The 19,130-nt window shown below is 40.8% G+C and overlaps 1 protein-coding gene across 7 annotated transcripts in view; it reads right to left on the reverse strand.

Moving 5' to 3' along the window:
• Positions 1-19,130, reverse strand: part of nt5dc1 (5'-nucleotidase domain containing 1) — a 66,245-nt gene that overhangs the window by 4,453 nt on the left and 42,662 nt on the right. For 5 of the 7 annotated variants that reach the window (XM_061811736.1, XM_061811734.1, XM_061811732.1 and 2 more), the window contains 4 exons: positions 18,520-18,638; positions 13,839-14,012; positions 12,536-12,701; positions 380-545 (listed from right to left, as the gene is read on the reverse strand). In XM_061811736.1, the coding sequence (XP_061667720.1) occupies positions 418-545; positions 12,536-12,701; positions 13,839-14,012; positions 18,520-18,638 (587 nt within the window). In that variant the 3' untranslated portion in view covers positions 380-417. The remainder of the gene's footprint in view (positions 1-379; positions 546-12,535; positions 12,702-13,838; positions 14,013-18,519; positions 18,639-19,130) is intronic. The other 2 variants (XM_061811733.1, XM_061811731.1) reach the window with 1 other exon arrangement.

Here is a 19,130-nt window from a genome sequence, read left to right on the forward strand (position 1 = left end):
TGTATTTTTAGGCGCAGGCAGGGTGGCACTCGCAAGACAGTGAGGCACAATTGCACCTTCATTTTTATTTTATTTTCATTTTTTGTGTATATATATATATATATATATATATATATATATTAGCCAAAACCATACGGTAGCGTGTTTGCAATTTCCCTCCGGGTGCCTTTTTAAATAGCGTGCATGCATGCTACTGTATACTTTAAACTAGAATCGCTATATATATATATATATATATATATATATATATATATATATATATATATATATATATATATATGTGTGTGTGTGTGTGTGTATGAATATTATTATTAAATACGTTAATAAAGTACAACCGAACTCACTGCGTATATGGTATAGCCCACTTCACTTTGCTTACCCTGTTCATGTCGTTGTCCAGCGAATGTAGTTTTTCTTTCACTGCGATTGTTTGTTCTTTGTTAATGAATCCATTACTCGTGTTGTTCTTTCAACTTGGGCCACCTCATCTTCTTTCCATGGAAATTCAGCTTTGTCTTCTCCACTTGGCAAAGCTCGTTTTCCTTCTTCCTCAAGTGGAAACAGACATGTTAGCCCAAGCATCCACAATCCTTTCAAAAATTGTGGCGTAAAACGCCCGGAGCTGCTTCTTAATAACGTTGTGTTTGGCATTTGTCATCCATCGCTCCCACATCGCTCACAATTTCCCTTTATTTTGTTCACGGTGATGTCCAGCGAATGAAGGTGGTTCCTTGTTTTTTTTTTTTTTCATGGCGATCGTTTGTTCTTAGTGAATTAATCCATTGCTCATCATGCTCTTCCAGCTTGGAGCCACCTCACCATGTAAGCTCCCAGTATAACGGCAAGCTCAGAGTTCATTACCTGCACTTGTTTATTCAGGGCAGTAGTTTGTTCTTTGTAAGCATATCTCTTTGTTGTTGCCATAGCTATGTTGTTTATCACAAAACAAATACCAGCATTAGGTACCTTCTGGGAGGGATGCCTTTAGCGTCCTCTCCACGCCCACACTTTCTCCTGTAACTTACACATACTGTCCTCTCACTGGTCCGCTTTCCCTTTATATAACTAGCGTGTCAGCAGGAAATGCTTCCAGTTGGTTAAAAATTTTGGACAACGGATCACGTAAGAGGTGCTCCCGCATTATAAGGCGCCCTGTCCGTTTTGGAGAAAATTCAAGACTTAAGTGTGCCATATAGTCGTGAAAATACGTTACTGTAAAGACAGGCTGGAAGGCCACTCTTCCACGAAGAACCCATTTTTCCAAAAGAAACATGAAAAGCACGATTACAGTTTGCAAATGTACACAAGAACTAAGACTTTAAATCTTGGATACATTTCCTGTGGTCTGATGAAATCACAAAATGGCTATAATGAGCTTTGTTGCTGTATCTGCTATAAAAATCTGTTTTGAGTTAAGTCTTACATTTAACTTAATATTATAAATTCATAATATATATATATATATATATATATATATAATATATATATATATATAGCGATTCATAATATAGTGTTTGCAAGACTGCGGTTTGTCTATAATACTGTGTTTTATTTTAAGTGGAACCAATATTCGCTGTGTGTTTCTGTGGGGAACTTCAGAGGCAATCATTAAGTGATTTATGCATTGCTACATCATAACATCACAGAGAATTGAAAATCAAGAGTTCAAGATTTGCTATTCTAACTGATGGAAGAAGCTATTTCACCCCTCTCTACTGCAGTAGTTCTCAACTTGTCAGGCTTTGAGACCAACCATCACCTCCTGATAAACAAGCTGCAACCCAGGTTTAAACATACCACTTTAATGAAAATATGTTGGAGTATTAACCTGACAGATTACTAAATATGACTGCCAATAGATACAAAACAAAAATTCAAAGACTAAAATAAACCTTCAATGACATTGCATATGCAAGAAATAAATGTGCACGTTTTTAATGCACAAACTCCAAATCAAGTTCACATTCAATTACACAAAGTAAAAATGAAGAGTAAAACAATAATTTTGTTAAATTAAGTTGTATGCACTGCTTGAAAACACTCAATACTGAACAACAATGAAGCATGATGAGTTTTTCCAGAATTAATGGGACAACTTGGGTTGTTTTTTTTGCTCCTGATAAGAGTCAGAAAGTCTGGCATTATAGTTGACAAGGTAACTCTGAGGTCATGCTCAATGTCTCATCTGCTTCTGTTTTGGGTCTTCAGCTGAACCCGAGCTGAGAAGCCACATAATTATGTAGCGAAAAAGGGAAGTGGGGTATTGACTGCTTGAGTCGTAAGGGAAAGATAAATTTTGTTAGCCGTGTGCGGTCATGACAGCTCCACCAGAGCTGATTCTCCTGGTTGCTGGGCAACATGACGCTTTTCATTTCAACTCCAAAGGGGTTGAGAATCCTCTCAGCGTCCTTTGGTTTCTCATGAAATTAGCTGTTAAAGCCCACCAGCAGTTTATTCAGATGTGTCATTGTTTTCTCGACTTGGCTTTTTCCTGGCATGTACAGGTAGTGACACGCGTTTGGGTATGTCAAGTCGATTTTTGTGGAATGGATTTCATTTGTTATTCCTTGAACTATTAAAAATTAGTTAAAGGGCCACTGTCACGATTTTTAGCACGTTATTAATGAAAAACGGCAGCGGACATGGACCCATGCGTTTTTTCGCCACAAAACATGATTTTGATGTGTACAGCGTTTAGTAACTCCCGCCATGAAAATCCTCTCGAGGGATTTGTTTTCAAGAAGAAGCAGGAAGTGATGTACATGGCAGAACCACCCTCAAGTGGACTTGAAATGCTGGCTCGTTGAATTGCTGGACATTGCTTGAACACTCGGGAGGATAGATTTACCATTCATAAGTTTGCAAGAGACCCGGTTCGTCATGAAAAATTCCTTAGTGCCTTTCAAAGTTCCTCCTTACTAATCATTCCCGCTTCCTAGTCCATTACACTTGCCTCTTCTACTCTTCCTTGGCTCTCATTTTCTTGGCTCAACTTCTCAAAGGATTCCCTCCATTTATTTAGCACACTGCTGGCACCAGTCAACACATTTCCATTTCTACATTCTTCACCTCCTCCACCCTTGCACATCCTTCCCACCTCCATCCCTCTGTCTGGCAAACCTGTTGAGATTCTTTCGCCTTTCGTGTCTAACCTGCTGTACATGTTGTCATATGCCTCTTGTTCAGCCCCCGTCACCTCTATCTGTGCCCGACGTCCAATCTCAATGTACTCCTTTCGCCTCTCCTCAATCCTCTCAGTGTCTCACTTTTTCTAACCCTAACCTTGACTGTAATAGTCCAGTCTTCTGGGAGCTCCTCCTGTCCATCGAGAGCCTGTCTCACCTCTTTCTGAAAGGCCACATAACATTCTTCCTTTCTGAGTTTCCACCACATGGCCCTCTGTTTTACCGTTGTTTTGTTTTGTACCTCCGCTCTTGTACGCCACCCGATGTCCATTGAGGCACACAGGTAAGACTATTCTTATTTGGGGGGAATTTTTTCCAAAATATTATAACCCGTGTTTGTTCAGGGGCCTTTCCAGAAAAGGATCCCCCCTTTTTTTTTTATCACAAAGTCAGAATTTTTTCACTGGAAAGACCCCTTAAAACAGGTTGAAACAACATTATTGGCTTTACTTTGCATCTCTTCTTGTTATAGAGAGTTCCACCCACTATTTCTTTGATTGGTATTTATATTATAACCTGTGTTTGTTCAGGGCATCTCCAGAAAGCGACTTTGGAATCCTTTTTTTTTTTTTTTTTTTAACGGGACTGAACCACATTAGTGGCTTTACCTTGCATCTGTTTTTTCTGGTGGTGCTGTTTAGCCTTGTAGGAGCTTCGCAGCCACACTTCTCAGTTTTTTCTTTTTTCCTCACCATATTTTTTTCATGAAAACCAATTACTGAATTCCTGACTGAATTACTTTTTACAAGCAAAAGCTTGTTGTTTGTTCATGATGATGCACTTTGATCAAGAGTGGAGACTGGTGTTCTACGGGAACAGAGACCGTGGAGCCTTTGGTATTGCAAGCAGATGGGCCAGGATGAACTTGAAGTGGATCGGCCAGGGAAACATCAACTATTCCAAGACAATAGTGACCTGTGAAACTCCAGGCAGAATGGGAGGTGATACCAGCAGAGGATCCGGTCCCCGCTCCTAGAAAGAGAGAAGAGAACCCACCACTGGCCAACCTGGACACACCATTGGAGCACAGGAAAGTCCAACGGGACCGACTGAGACCAAGAAGGACCAAACAGACCAGGGGATCCAAGCCCACCAGAACAAGAGTGGAGGAGGTCACCTCTGCCCGGTCACCAGGCATGCTAACAGCCAGTGAAAACTACTAGACTGGAATTTGGAGGTGAAGAAAAAAATGGGTAATCATGGGGGGCTCCAATGTCAACTCTATGCAGGCACACTACAATAGCAATCTGCCAATAGATTGTTTCCTGGGAGGACACTTCACCTCATCGAGAAGACGCAGGCTCCGGGTGATGTACTGGTAGAGAAACTGGTCTTATTGTTTGGGATCAACAGTAGAGCCAACAAATCCAGGAAAACAACAATCAAGAACCTGCAAGGCGTCATCAGAGTGGTTAAGAGAAAATTCCCCTATACATAAGTCTAGGTTCAACTGGTCAACTTTCAACCTCCCGGAAGAGGGGAACGAGAATTTCATGCTCCTCAACAACCACATCAACTTCTGCCGCGGGAGGCGCCCTTTCCCCTGTGACTTCGCTTCAATCACCTGTACCGCCTGCCAATGGAACCCCCATACAGTTTCATAGGACATACTTCGGCCAGACCCGATATTAAAAGGGACCTCAAGCCTTCGTTTTCAGTTTCTGCTCGGATTCTCCTCCAGTAGCCACGGTGGCACAGGCTGGTCACAGCGCCCCCTCTACCGCCATGTCTATCACCCTGTCATCCTTTGCTCCCGACATTCTCTCATCATACTCTTCTACTTCTTTTTCTCTCCGGAGGATGACGGAGCCTCCCACATGCGAGTCTCGCACTTCTGAGGACCATCCTCAGGCACCTTGAGTTACTCAACAACAACAACAATCAACTACATTCAGAAAAATATGAAGCACTTGCCACTCCTACCATCAAGCCACTTCAGAATCCAGGGCGATGACCTCCACTGGACTCGAGAAACAGGTTAGCAAATGTTAGCCCATTGGACCAAATGTTTAAACTTAGCTGCCCACTGAGCCCTCACAGGGAAGGGGCCAATAGAACTGCATCCTTGGTTGCGCAAGATGTAGTGCTAACAAAAGGTTTCACACGAACTGAACCAGAACACACACTATTGAGCAAGGGTCTTTCATTTGTGCCATCGCTAGACACTGGCAAGAACCAAAAAATGCGACTTCAATCAGACCTCCAAAACTTTCACAGAAAAATTAAACTAGCAGGGTTCTTTGAGAATTCAGATAGGGAGAACCCACTTCCCTTTATGGGCCCCTCTACCTGACCCCCTCAGAATGTGACTTGTTAGAAGAAGTAATCCGACTAATAGAAGAAAATATGGAAATAATTGAAAAACAATTCATACCACACAAGGAGAAATGTAATCTATCTGTACAGGAAGTCAAAGCATGAAGGGACCTCATGCATGCCAGATTGTTATCAAGCCAGCAGATAAAGGCTCAGCGGTGGTTGTCATGAGCAGAGACCAATACAATTTAGAAGGTAACAGACAATTACAAGATCAAAACCACTCCATGAAATTGTAAAAAAATATTTTGTGACACTATTTCAATGGTTACAGAAATTATTTTAAAAATATATATTATTAATGTTATAAATTCATAATGACGAAACAAAAATATTTAATTGGAAAGAGAGCCACAACAACGCAGGTTTTACTTACTGACGAAAATTCACAAAGACCCAAAAAAAGAGGATAACATCCACCAGGGCTCACTCAAATACAAATGCTAATGACCATCATCCACACTCCCACTGTAAACAAATTCTAGGGAACACAATGAGAAAGGAGAAAAGCCAAATCTCAACAACCCTCAACTGGTTCCAACAAACAGACAGAGACCAAGACTAATGCATGCCAGAGATTTTCAAATTTAAGGCACCGTTGATCTCACAGACATGCTGGATTCACCTCATTTGTTGATAAATGGGTCGCGGATCTAACCCGAGGCAGTTCGTGGGACCTTTTTGGTTGGGAAGTAGTGCTTGAACTCTTAATAGCTAAGACAGGTGATCGTGCACCAGCTGAGAAAATTAAGGCTCAGTCACACAAAGTTTCCACTAATGTTTGAAACATGTCAAATATCCCTCTGTTCACACGCCGTCCCCTCAAATCCAGTTTGGCTTTAAATCCAGCTACTTTATCTGCCATCTTGAAAACTGTTGACATTTTCCAGTGAGCAGGGTGAATACGTTGCAAAAGTAAGCAAGTTTTGCAACCCATTCCTCGTCACTGCCAGTGGCGACTTCTTTCCTGAGAGAAATATTTGCAGCGGCTCTCCTAATTTAAAGAATCTTGTGAGCGAGTTCCTTCTGGATAACCACCTTATTTCCATGAATAAGAAAAGCCGTGTGTGCTCCACGTCCATCTCCTTACAAAGCTCCTCAAAAAGGCACGAGTTAATGGCGTGTGCTTTGATGGCAAATAACTTTCTTTTTCTTAGAAGTTGTAGGCTCTTCTCTTTCTTCACTGGGCCTTTTCCCCTTTGAAAAGAAATGTTCCAAAGATGTCTGTTTTTTACTCATTTTGCTAGCTTGTGGGGTTAACTTGCGCTCAAGTGACCGAGATGTAACCAAGAGAATCTGGTCATTTAGCAAAATAAAAAAATTGTTCAGACTTGGATAATACAATACAATACAATGAATAAATTATTTCTTCGGCGGCCGACTACCAATTGATCCACGGACGGACCACTGCCTTAAATGTGGTCTAAACCACATTATTGGCTTTACTTTGCATCTCTTCTATTTTTATAGAGATTTCTACCCATCATTTCTTTGATTTGCACTTGTATCATAACCCGGGTTTGTGCGGGGCCTTTCCAGAAAAGGACTTTGGGATTTTCCTTTTTTGATCATAAAGTCTGAATTTGGTTAGCTGGAAACACCCCTGAACATGGAAACATGGTTGTATTTGTATTACTTATTGTTGCACGGCTCAGTGCCCTTGGAAGTACACCGCCAGACTATCGAAGGAGCTCTGACGACCCATTCTCTTTTCTGTCTCAATTTGTATTAATATTTTTATGGTGTTTCACTCGTTTAATTGATACAAACCATTTTTATGCTGTCTGACCTCCTTGGAAGTCCACTTCCTGACTTCCATAGTGGCCCTGACCACTTATTCCTTTCCTTCGACTTGCATTGCTATTTTTTAATTCCCAAATTTTTGTTACTTAGTCCCTTTTTAATTTGGATTAACAAATTTTACGCTGTTTACCCTCCTCGGAAGTCCACACCCAGACTTCTGAAGGAGGTTGTGATACCTATTCACTTTGTTAATTGGCATTAAGTATTTTTATGCTGTTCGACCTACTTGGAAGTCCACCTCCAGACTACTGAGTGAGCTTTTTCCAACTACCCTCTCTTTCCATTGACATTAGCAATTTTTTTGCGTGACTCGGCTTTCTTGGAAGTCCATTGCCAGATTTTCAAAGGAGCTCCGACCTTTCTCTCGAGAGAAATTGTATATTGCATTTTCAATTCCCATTTCTCTATCCCCCCTTTTTTGCAACCTCCTTTCATCCCTCTCCTATAACCACCTGATTGACAATGCAAAGGCCTTTCTTTTGGTGTTTTCCAGGCCTCAAAAGGGGTTTGTCTATTTATTCTTTCTCCCCACTTCCATTTCCAATAACTTTGGTGGTGCTGTTTAGCGTCCTTGGAGGTTCACGGCCACACTTCTGAAAGTAATTTCAATTTTTCCTCACCCTTTTTTCCCCCCTGAAAATCAATTACTGACTGTTTTTTTACACTGAAAAACCTCGTTTGTTTGTTCATGGTGATGCACTTTGATTGACAGTGGAGTGTTCTACGGGAAACGAGACTGTGGAGCCTGCTGCCAGTAGCAACGAATAAGTACCGACAGAATGGGCCACAGGGGAATGGACCATGCACCTTCTTCCCAACCTGAGAGAAGGGGCTTTCACCCCGGACCTTGAGTAGGGAGGGCTCACGTTCGCTCACCTAACCTTAACTGTAATAGCCCAGTCTTCCGGAAGCTCCTCCTTTAAGAGCTTGTCTCAACTCTTTTCGGAAGGTCGCATAACATTCTTCCTTTCTCAGCTTCCTCTACACTGTTCAACCTTTTTCTTAATCTTCCACACCACCAGAGTCCTCCGACAAACCACCATCCTATGCTGTCGAGCTACACTCTCCCCTGCCACAACCTTACAGTCAGTAACATCCTTCAGATTACATTGTCTGCACAAAATGTAATCCAACTGCTTGCTTCTACCACCGTATGTTCCTGCCTCTTCTTCTTCTTCTTCTTCTTCAAAAAAAGTGTTCACTACTGTTATTTCCATCCTTTTTGCAAAGTCCACCACCATCTGTCCCTCAAAGTTCCTTTTCTGGATTCCATACTTACCCATCACGTCTTCATCACCCCTGTTTCCTTCACCAACATGGCCATGATTTCAAACCATGACGTCTTAGTGTATTACCAACAGTCACCTTGGAAACAGTTGTCCCAGCTCTTTTCAGGTCATTGGCAAAATCCTGTCACGTAGTCCTGTGCTGATTCCTCATGTTTCTAAGGATCATTTAGACCCCACAAGGAGATATCTTGCATGGGGCTCCACTTTGACTGAGAGTGACCGTCATGTTTAGCTTCTTCGATTTTCCAAGGATTACTCCAACAGTGAACCTTTTTTTACCAAGCTGTTTGGCAATTTCTCTCTCACCCTTTCTAGTTGTGTGGAGTTGTACAAATTTGTCTCTGGTGTCTTTGGACAGCTCTTTGGTCTTGGCCATGTTACAATTTTGAGTCTTACCGATTGTATAGGGTGGATGGGTGTCTTTATGAAGCAAATGACCTCACACAGGTGCATATGATTCAGGATAATACATGGAGGGGACGTGGACTTTTAAAGGCGGACTAACAGGTCTTTGATGGTCAGAATTCTAGCTGATAGACAGTTGTTCAAATACTTATTTGCAGCTGTATCACACAAATAACTCGTTTAAAAAAACACATATTGTGATTTCTGGATTTTTCTTTTTAGATTATCTCTCTCACAGTGGACATGGACCTACGATGAAAATTTCAGAACCCTCCATGATTTCTAAGAGGGAGAACTTGCAATATAGCAGGGTGTTCAAATACTTATTTTCTTCACTGCATTTGAAAGACAAAGAGAACTACAGGAAGTCCTCGGGTTATGAATGAATTCCGTTCCCATTCTGGTCATGTAACTTGAATTTCGTAAGTCAAATTTCACTATTAAAGTCAATTTATGTCAAAATACTTATTTCTCTCCGGGCACTCAAGTTTCCTCCCACATCCCAAAAATATTCATTAATTGGACACTCTAAATTGCCCCTAGGTGTGATTGCCACTGTGAGTGTTGTCTGTCTCCATGTGCCCTGTGATTGGCTGGCAACCAGTTCAGGGTGTACCCTGCCTCAAGCCCCTTGACAGCTGGGATAGGCTCCAGCACTCCCGCGATCCTTGTGAGGATAAGCGACTAAGAAATTGGATGGATGGATAAAATAAACAAGATGCTGTACTTCCCATTACTGCTGAGAGGTGGATGGAGAAAAAGGGGAGGCTGTGCTGAGCTATTGCGAAAGAATCTGGTCGTCAATCCACAGCCTAAGTAGCCACTCCATCTCGACAAGTATCAAAGAACCTTGTTTTATCAGTACTGTATCTGACATAGGAACGGAACTGAACTGTTCACATGCGCTAAAATACAGGCTTTGTCTTTAATAATTGTGATCACAGTCAACTGACTGAAGCCTAGCTTTTTACTAATGTTCGTCGGTGTCTCTTCTTTCTCTGATGTTTTTATGATCGTGGGCTTCATTTCCACAGTAACAGATTTTATTTTGGCTGCAAAAGCATTGCTAAGAGATACAACTTTCTTCGTTGGGAACATAATGTCTAAAAAGGAGTATAAAATATGTGAAAATACTCCCAGCGCACAAACACGCTTTTGTGATTGATTGATATGACTGTTGAAAGTCAGGTCGGTATCAACATTTCAGACTTGGTCTGAAGGAAGGAACAACGAGCTAGCTTCCTGCAGGTAAAACTATTGACACTTCACCTTTACTTTTTGGTCATAATTCCACTAACCGTGTTGGGAGGAAGATGAATTTTGAGTTCCATAACAAAAACACCATCCCTACTGTGAAGTGTTGCAAGGTCTTTCAACATGACAATGACCCGAAGCACACAGCCAGGAAACCAAGGAGTGGCTCCGTAAGAAGCATACCAAGGTTCTGGTGTGGCCTAGCCAGTCTCCAGACCTAAACCCAATAGAAAATCTTGGGAGGGAGATGAAACTCCGTGTGGAGGAGTGGGCCAAAATCCCTCCTGCAGTGTGTGCAAGTCTGGTGAACAACTACAGGAAACGTTTGATCTCTGTGATTGCAAACAAAGGCTACTGTGCCAAATAACATTGGGTTTCTACGGTGTTCAAATACTTATTTGCAGCTATATCACACAAATTGTTAAAAAAAAAAAAAAAAAAAATCATCCATTGTGATTTCTGGATTTTTCTTTTTAGATTATCTCTCTCACAGTGGACATCCACCTACGATGAATATTTCAGACCCCTCCATGATTTCCAAGTGGGAGAACTTGCAAAATAGCAGGGTGTTCAAATACTAATTTTCTTCGCTGAAGTTGAGAACTCTCTTGGACAAGTCTGACGCATTTAGCAAAAAACACGCGACAGAGAATCAACTTCAAACATGTTCTGTTCAATTGTCAATTTCGAAGCTTGTGGGACATGGCTAAGGGGGCAGAGCTTAAGATCGCCACTGGAAAAGTCCCTTGTGTGCTTCTGTCACCTATCTTATTTTGAGAAAAAAATGCACTTAAAAAAATCTAACCAGATGATAACAGTGTATGGCAATGAGACACTCGTGTCCTATGTCGTGACTGATGTGCAACTGTGACTTAAAGACTCATTTATCTTGAAGAAAATTGCTTTTGAATAGCTGCCAACCTTCGTGACCACGATGCATAAAAGAGCTTGTGCATTATGCCATTAAGATACAACTGACAATATATGGAACACTTTCTGCTGTCATTTAAAATTATGTTGCTAATAGTATGTCAACATGAGCCATTGGTTAGTCTGCTAAAGCATTACGCAACGCAAATAACGCAAGGCCTATGCAGTCAAAGTTTTATTTTTGATTTGTGTATATGTTTATGTTCTCTATGAGAATTTTGGTGATTTCGTTCTTTAATATTGTCTTTACTGTTTGTACAGTACTTATGGGATGCTGCAGTTGTTTTGCTCAGGAAGGGACTGAGCACTGAACAATATAATAGGGAAAGAACATTATGTGGCGATACTGAAGCAACATGCAAGACATCAGCCAGGAAATTAAAGCTTTTGTGCAAAGGGGTCCTCACGAGTGTCATGAGAGTGCTGTCGCCTATCCCAGCTGTCATTGGAGTACACCCTGAATGGGTCGCCAGACAATCACAGGACACAGAGACAGACAACAGTCGCTCTCACAAATCACATGTGGCGGCAATTTAGAGTCTCCAATTAATGCATGTTTTTTTTGGGGGGGGGGGGGGGTTGGGAGTAAACCGGAGTGCCTGGAGAAAACCCACACAGGTACAGGGAGAATATGCAAACTCCACACAGGTGGGTGGGTACTGAACCCTCGTTCTCAGAACTGTGAGGCCAACGTTCTACAGCTGTTCCACCGTGCTGGTCAACTATTATTATATTCCTCACTATTGTGAGACACCCATAAAAGGCTATCAAAAACATTTGACAGAACTGTGATGGTTTAAAATAATGTTACCAAAATAAAATGTATGTTAACTTCTGTCATTGAAGAAAGTAATAAAATATTGTCTTTAAAAAAAAAAACTCACATCACATCATTTGGCATTGAGATAAAATTATTTTTGGTAACCCTAAATTGACTAAAAACAGGAGACAACTGATTTTATTCGAGAGAATTTTTTTTTTTGATATGGTGTAAATAAACATCTGCTTTCAATTGTAAATGTGTGAAACTAAGTCTCAACAAAAATATAAAATTTTCAAAGAATGTTTTTTGTTTGGTTCAACATAAATTTTCACTTGTAAACATAGCTTTGAATTTGTTGCTCTGAATGAATTGTGACCTGTATGGTTAATGTATTTTTTTTCTACAAACAGTTTGATACTGGGAAGGAACAAATGCATACATTATAAGAGGAAAAATGTTTGACTACCAATGACCTGTAACAGATTGCGGTCAATTCAATCAAAGTTTTCCAAATTGAACTCAAGCTTAAAAATAGCCACTTTTCTTTTCCCACTACAGATGTTGACAAGGTTTTAATTGGTGTGACATACTTGCTATGTGCTCAACACTAGGGATGGCCATGGTGCTGTATTTGTGAATGCAGTGGCAGCACCAGGTCAGTTTCTGGCTGTCCTCGTCCTTTCCACCACTTCTATGTACATCGACAAAGTAGGAACCCCACTGGTTAGACAAAGTGGAGGGTGACTTCATGCTTTCCTGTTAAGACAGTTAACAAGCAAACAATATTACCAACTATATCTTTGAATCCATTTCATTTTTCATGACCAATTCATTTCACTTTTAATTTGCTCCAGAATTCAGAGCATGTGTGTGTGTCTTTGTACTGTGTGTATATATACACAAGTACGCCCGTGACCCTTGTTAGGATAAATATGAAAGACAGCAAAATAACACAATACAGTATTTGATTTTTCTAACATAAAATTAATACATGAATCACTATTTAATTTTTATCTCTCAATCCAAATGCCGTATAAGACTGAAATGCATGAATCTAATGCTAGTGCTATACTTTCAGTTAACCACATGACACGACAAATTAAAAATATACAAAACATCCATCTATTTTGTGAGCCGCTTATGCTCACAAGAGTCGTGGGAGTTCTGGAGCCTAACCCAGCTATTTTCGGGCAAGAGGCGGGGTACACCCTGAACTGGTTGCCAGCCAATTGCAGGGAACATAAAAACATCCATTCACAGTTACATTCACTCCTACGGGCAATTTAGTCTCTTCAATTAACGTGCGTTTTTTGGAAGAGGGTGGAAACTGGAGTGCCTGGAGAAAATCCACCCAGGGCAGAGAGAACATGCACACTCCACACAGGGATTTGAAGCCTGGTCCTCAGAACTTGGAGGCAGACACTAACCAGTCGTCTGCCATGCTGCAACACATTACTGTAATTTCTCATCCCAAAGTCTCATAAAAAAGAGGCTGTGTATTACAAATTAGTAGAAGGAAAATGGAAAAAAATGCAACATTGTATAGACGTGTAACGCTACCTCGTGTTTGTGAAAAACTAATTCCAATATTATATAGGTCTCATTTTACAAATTTTTGTACAATATGGTAACAATTTTCACTACTCCCCAAGCACAATATACAGCAATCTAGTTAACTACAATTGAAGATCAAAAGTGACAATGGACAAGATTGAATGGTGTCATTCTGATACACTTGTGCAGTACGGTTCCCCAAAAACTTCCACTGAACTTGCGAAATTAAAGGTACAATCAATATGAAATGACTTCAGAACTGGTTACATGACAGGAAATAGGAAGTGATTAAGAGAGTTTGTGGATGAAGGATGGAAAATCTGATCAGTTTGACCGTACCTCAAACTTTCCCTTCTTCTCCTGTGGCTCCACTTGGCCCTCCTTTGACTTGGCTGCATCACTCTTAGGGACACAGTCACCCTCCATTTCCTCCACAATCATCACAGTTTCCCATTTTCCAAAGGTGCTGGCAGGGAACATGTCTGACCTCATGCTATCTCCAAAATACACAACCTATAGGGTCAGTAAAAAAAAGGTAATCTGAGAGGATACCTGGTTTTATTTCAACTGCTCATAGAAAGTTTAATTGGGTGAGATTAGGGGCATACAAAGGATATACAAAAAAAAGAGCATATGATAGTACCTTTTTCCACTTTGAAAGAAACTTGGAAAGTTCAAATCTATTACCAAGTCACATTGAAAGTCCCTGCTAAAGCTACTGCCCTTGAGACCTGACATTGGAGAAGTGATAGAAAATGGATCAATTAATAGTGCAGCAAAAAAATCTACACAGTCAAAATAATGTATTTTTTTTCTGCTTGTCCTGTTAGGTGTCACCACATCGTGTCATTCCAGATGAACTCTCATATTTGTTTGGCACAGTTTTTACACAGAATGCCTATCCTGACGCAATGCCTCTGCATTTATCCGGGGAGAGAGCTGGAGACTACCACAGCTAACTTCGGGCAAAGACAGTACGTATATTATTTAGGACAATGGTTCACAAACACATTTTCATACTGTTGCAAAATCACGATCCATTTTTTGAGAAATTAAAAGCACAACAAAAAATGTTTTGTTTCAAACGTCTGACATTTACAAATGATTAAACTTCATTTCAAATTAGTCTGACATACCGTCAAAAGTACATTGCTAGCCATGACATCCACGAGCCAGAGCAGCACTGATTTGTTGACAGAGTAAACTAGTTGCTTTTGTGCCCTCGTACACACCAGTTGCAAATCCTCTTCCTTACCTAATATGTTCATTTCAGAATCAGCTTTATTGGGCAAGTACATAACAATGCACAAGGAATTTGTCTCCGGTAGTTGCTGCTACACTAATACTACATACGTTAGTTACATTAAGCTTAACACACACGTTGAATACGAAGAACAATAGACAGTTGACTGGGAACTTTTTTTTTCTCATAAGAACTCACAGTTTTGCTAAGTTGTGCAGGGAAGCTGGGTCTTCTAGTATTTAGAGCAGTTAGAGTGCTCATTAGAGTGATAGCTCAGTGCAATGACAATTGTGGAAGTGTGCAAAGATAGTTGTGTGTCAAGACTTGTATGCAGTTTGAAGTGATGAGTTGTGCAATAGTCTATCGTATTAAATACTAAAACTTATTGGCTCAACAGGGTGTGACAAAAACAACTGGAACTGACAGTATGTTGCTGTGGAATTGTAAGTTAGATGTTCAAGAATATGAAGATGAAGTTCGTCCATTTTGTTGGGAAGGGAGCATAGATTTGTGAGATGAATTGACGGTTGCGCCACTCTGTGTCCTCTGCTGCAGAGTTTCACTTGGATTCCACCTCATGTCCACCTGCAGCGTCTTCGCCTCCACACTCCATAGAAAAGTAACTTGGGGAAAAGACTCAGACAATTTGCAAGAGTTGTCGAAAAGAAGTCCGGGGAAGACTCCGATGGTTAGCAAGTCATTTTTTTGTGTACTTGAGTCCAGAGGCAACCTAAAAAAATGCAGAAACGTAAACAGTACTAGGGACCGACAAACTGAAGCAGTCACATAAGTAGGCGTCATTTTCAAGCAAATGATTTGAAATTTTACGAACTTTGTCTCTCTCTGTTCTGTACCGAAAAACCCCAAAATTATAAATACATGTAATTTTTTACAAGCTGTCCAAGACCCACTTTTGGGTCCCGATTGGACATGAGTCACATGCTTCTTATGAAGTCTTGGCCAAGGATGTGTTATGTAGAGGATAAACTGCACTATGCACAAATATTAATGCAAAATGTTTTTTTAAATTCAAACAGTGTTAATAGTTATTATTTTAAGACTGTAATATGTGTTATTAATACATTATTAATACAATGCTACGCGATCATGGAGCATTTATTTTAGTCGGTTGAGGGATTCTGTTCTGACAATTACAGGGACAAGGACGTGTTCTGTGGCCTGTCCCGAGTCGTATATGACCACTCCATAAGCACATGCACAAGGATTATTATGAATGATTGTTGTACAGACAGTTTTTCAAAAACAATACAAGTACAAACCTAACAAAATGTAAATCCAGATAATTCCCAATATTTTGAGCATAATGATAGCAGCAAATTGGTGGTGCGCATTGGGGTTGAGGTCACCGAGGTGGTTAAAAAGCTCCTCAGTGGCAGGGCCCCGGGGGTGGATGAGATTCATCCGGAGTTCCGAGAGGCTTTAGATGTTGTGGGCCTGTCCTAGTTGACAAACCTCTGCAATATCACATGGGCATCAGGGACAGTGCTTGTGGATTGGCAGACTGGAGAAGGGGTCCCCCTTTTTAAGAAGGGGGACCAGAGGGTGTGTTCCAACTACAGGGGGATCATGCTCCTCAGTAGATGTACAAATATAGAAGTGGTGAAGGCTAAACAAGAGGCATATGACAACATGTACACCAGGTTGGACATGAAAGAAGGAGAAAAGGATCTCCACAGGTTGGCCAGACAGAGGGATAGAGATGAGAAGGATGCAAGTGTGATTAAGGATAGACATGGAAATGTGTTAAATGGTGCCAATAATGTGCTGAATAGATGGAAAGAATACTTTGAGAATTTAATGAATGAAGAAAATGAGAAAGAAGGAAGAGTAGAAGAGGCAAGTGTGAAGGATGCTGAAGATGGAGCTGCCAGGGAAAAGAGCGAGAAGAAGACCAAAGAAGGTTGATGGATTTTTTGAGGGAACACATGAGGGCAGTTGGTGTAGATAAGATTAGATGGAAAAAGATGACACACTGTGGTGACCCCTATCAGGACACGGCAAAAGGAAAGGAAGCCAAATTCCACCTGGCACAAAGTGGTGTTCAGTAATTGACCTTTCTTATGCATTTGTTTCTGTGCCAGTTCACAAAAATTCTTTCTTTAAAAAAAAACTTTGATTTACTTTTACTTTCAAGGGGGAAAACGTACACTTGCAGGCACTAACAAAATGACTTTTAGTCTTATCTTTAGTAAAGGCTGACAACTTTTAAGACTTGTATCTTTTCTTCTCTTTGCAAAGACTTTCCTAATTTTTTGTCATAAAATCCACATAGGCAAGATTGTCTCTGTGCTTCTGGTGTCAGATAAAAATTTTGCCAGAACACCAGAAAACACAGTGCTCAACTGCTCAAAACCCAACAACACATGGATTTGGATTGACAGAAACCATTTTCCTTTATTGACTTAAATCACATGATAAAGAAGCTGTTTGCTGACCAAACTTTGTAATTGTGTGTGTCTGAAAGAGATGCCATAGGATAGGGCTAATGTTCCCATATACAATGCCAAAACAACAATAGAAACATCTGGAACTTACTGCAGGGTGTTTTCTCAAGTTAGAAGTGGGCTGAAATATCCAAGTTTGGATGGTCAAAATTCAACAGCATGACAAAGATTTTTTTTTTTTGTAGTCTTTAAAGTAAACGCACTTGCACAGCTGCTCACCAAATTGTTCTTTTTCATTAAATAAATTAAATGATTCCTCATTCAGTCAATGATACATCTGAGCTTCACATTCACTCAACACATTCACCGAAGTACTATATGCGTTGTTGTTGTTGTTATGTATTGTCGAGCAAGAAAGGCAGTGACATTTTCATATAATCAAATGAATAAACTTGTGTGCCGTGAGCTCAGCAATGGACTATCCTTCCATGTCCGCTTCCATCAATCTATGCTTCACCTGCTGGCGTGACTATTCTGCATATCGGGGCACAGCATCACTGACACCAGAATTCGCCACCCAGTTTTTCTGCTTACTCACCATATGTGTCTTTGAATGTTGAGAAATGCTGTATGTTTAATGCATTACTATCATCACGATTAAAAAAGACTAATAAACACATTAGAGACAAAGGGAATGATATAAGGGTACGCTGCGATTGACAGGCAAACAGTTCAGGGTGTATGCCGCCTCTTGCTTGTTGACAGTTGGGATAGGCTCCAGCACTCCCACGACCCTTGTGAGAATAAGCAGCTAAGAAAATGGATGGATGGGTGTATATGTGTCCATATACATCCACCATTTGAGCCAATGATCCCCACAAGTGTCGTAGGAGTGCTGGAGCCTTTGACAGCTAACTTCGAGCAGAAGGCAGGGTATACCCTGAACTGGTTGCCAGCCAGTCACAGGGCACATAGAAACAAACAAGCATTTGCACTCACAATCAGACCTTAGGGCAATTGATAGTCTCCAATTATTGCATGCTTTTGGGATGTGGGAGGAAACCTACCTCTGGTCCAAACACAAGCGAAAGCCTTTTACCGGTCTATTTATCTTATTAGAGAATGAACACAACATTGCATGCATGTTAGTCAATTGGTGTACAGAAATGCTGGGCTGGTACATTGAGGAAGGCCGCCTTTGTACTCTTAATCTTCCTCACCAATGCCAGTCATTTTGAAAACCTATATGCTTGCTGTGTGTGTGTGTGGGGGGGGGGGGGGGGATACGATTTATAACCTGAAAGTGAGAATGCAGTGTTTCACTGTTCTGCGCAACAGCTGAATTTTGTCATATGTGAGGTGCTGGGAATACCTTGGGCTCTGGTTTTCCTGTCATGGTCTTAAGCAGTTCATGGAGGTGCATCCAGTTGCCTTGGGAGTACCAACCAGGTTTGTCCAATGATGGCAGATCCTCACTTTCCACATCATTCACTTTGATTGAAAACACAAACACACACACACACACACACACACACACACCACACACACACACACACACACACACACACACACACACTACAATAAATATTGATGCCACAGATATAAGATCAATCTCCCTCTCAACAAGCTAATGAACTTAGTATTCCATGGATATCAATTTTTGCAGGCAGCTTGTTCACGTTTATCTGTGTGTATGTATGTGAGAGAAAGAGAAAATGAATATAGAGCTTGTGCACGTGACGTCACCATTTTCATGGCGTCATATTGCTGGTCAAAAAGAGCTGCTCGACAGTGTGGGGGGATTGAACCGGAGCAGATTATTCACAATGCCTGAGACTTGTTGTGCTGTTGGTTGTTATGGTTGTTCTCAAATGAGTCCAATGCTTATTTAAAACAGGAAAATAAACCATCAGTCGCAGAGAGGTTTATGGAGGTTAATGTGTGGCCACAACATGCTTCCGTGTATGGGAGCCGAAGCCTATC

Source organism: Syngnathoides biaculeatus, chromosome 23, assembly GCF_019802595.1.
Source record: "Syngnathoides biaculeatus isolate LvHL_M chromosome 23, ASM1980259v1, whole genome shotgun sequence".
In the NCBI taxonomy this organism is placed as follows: Eukaryota; Metazoa; Chordata; class Actinopteri; order Syngnathiformes; family Syngnathidae; genus Syngnathoides; species Syngnathoides biaculeatus.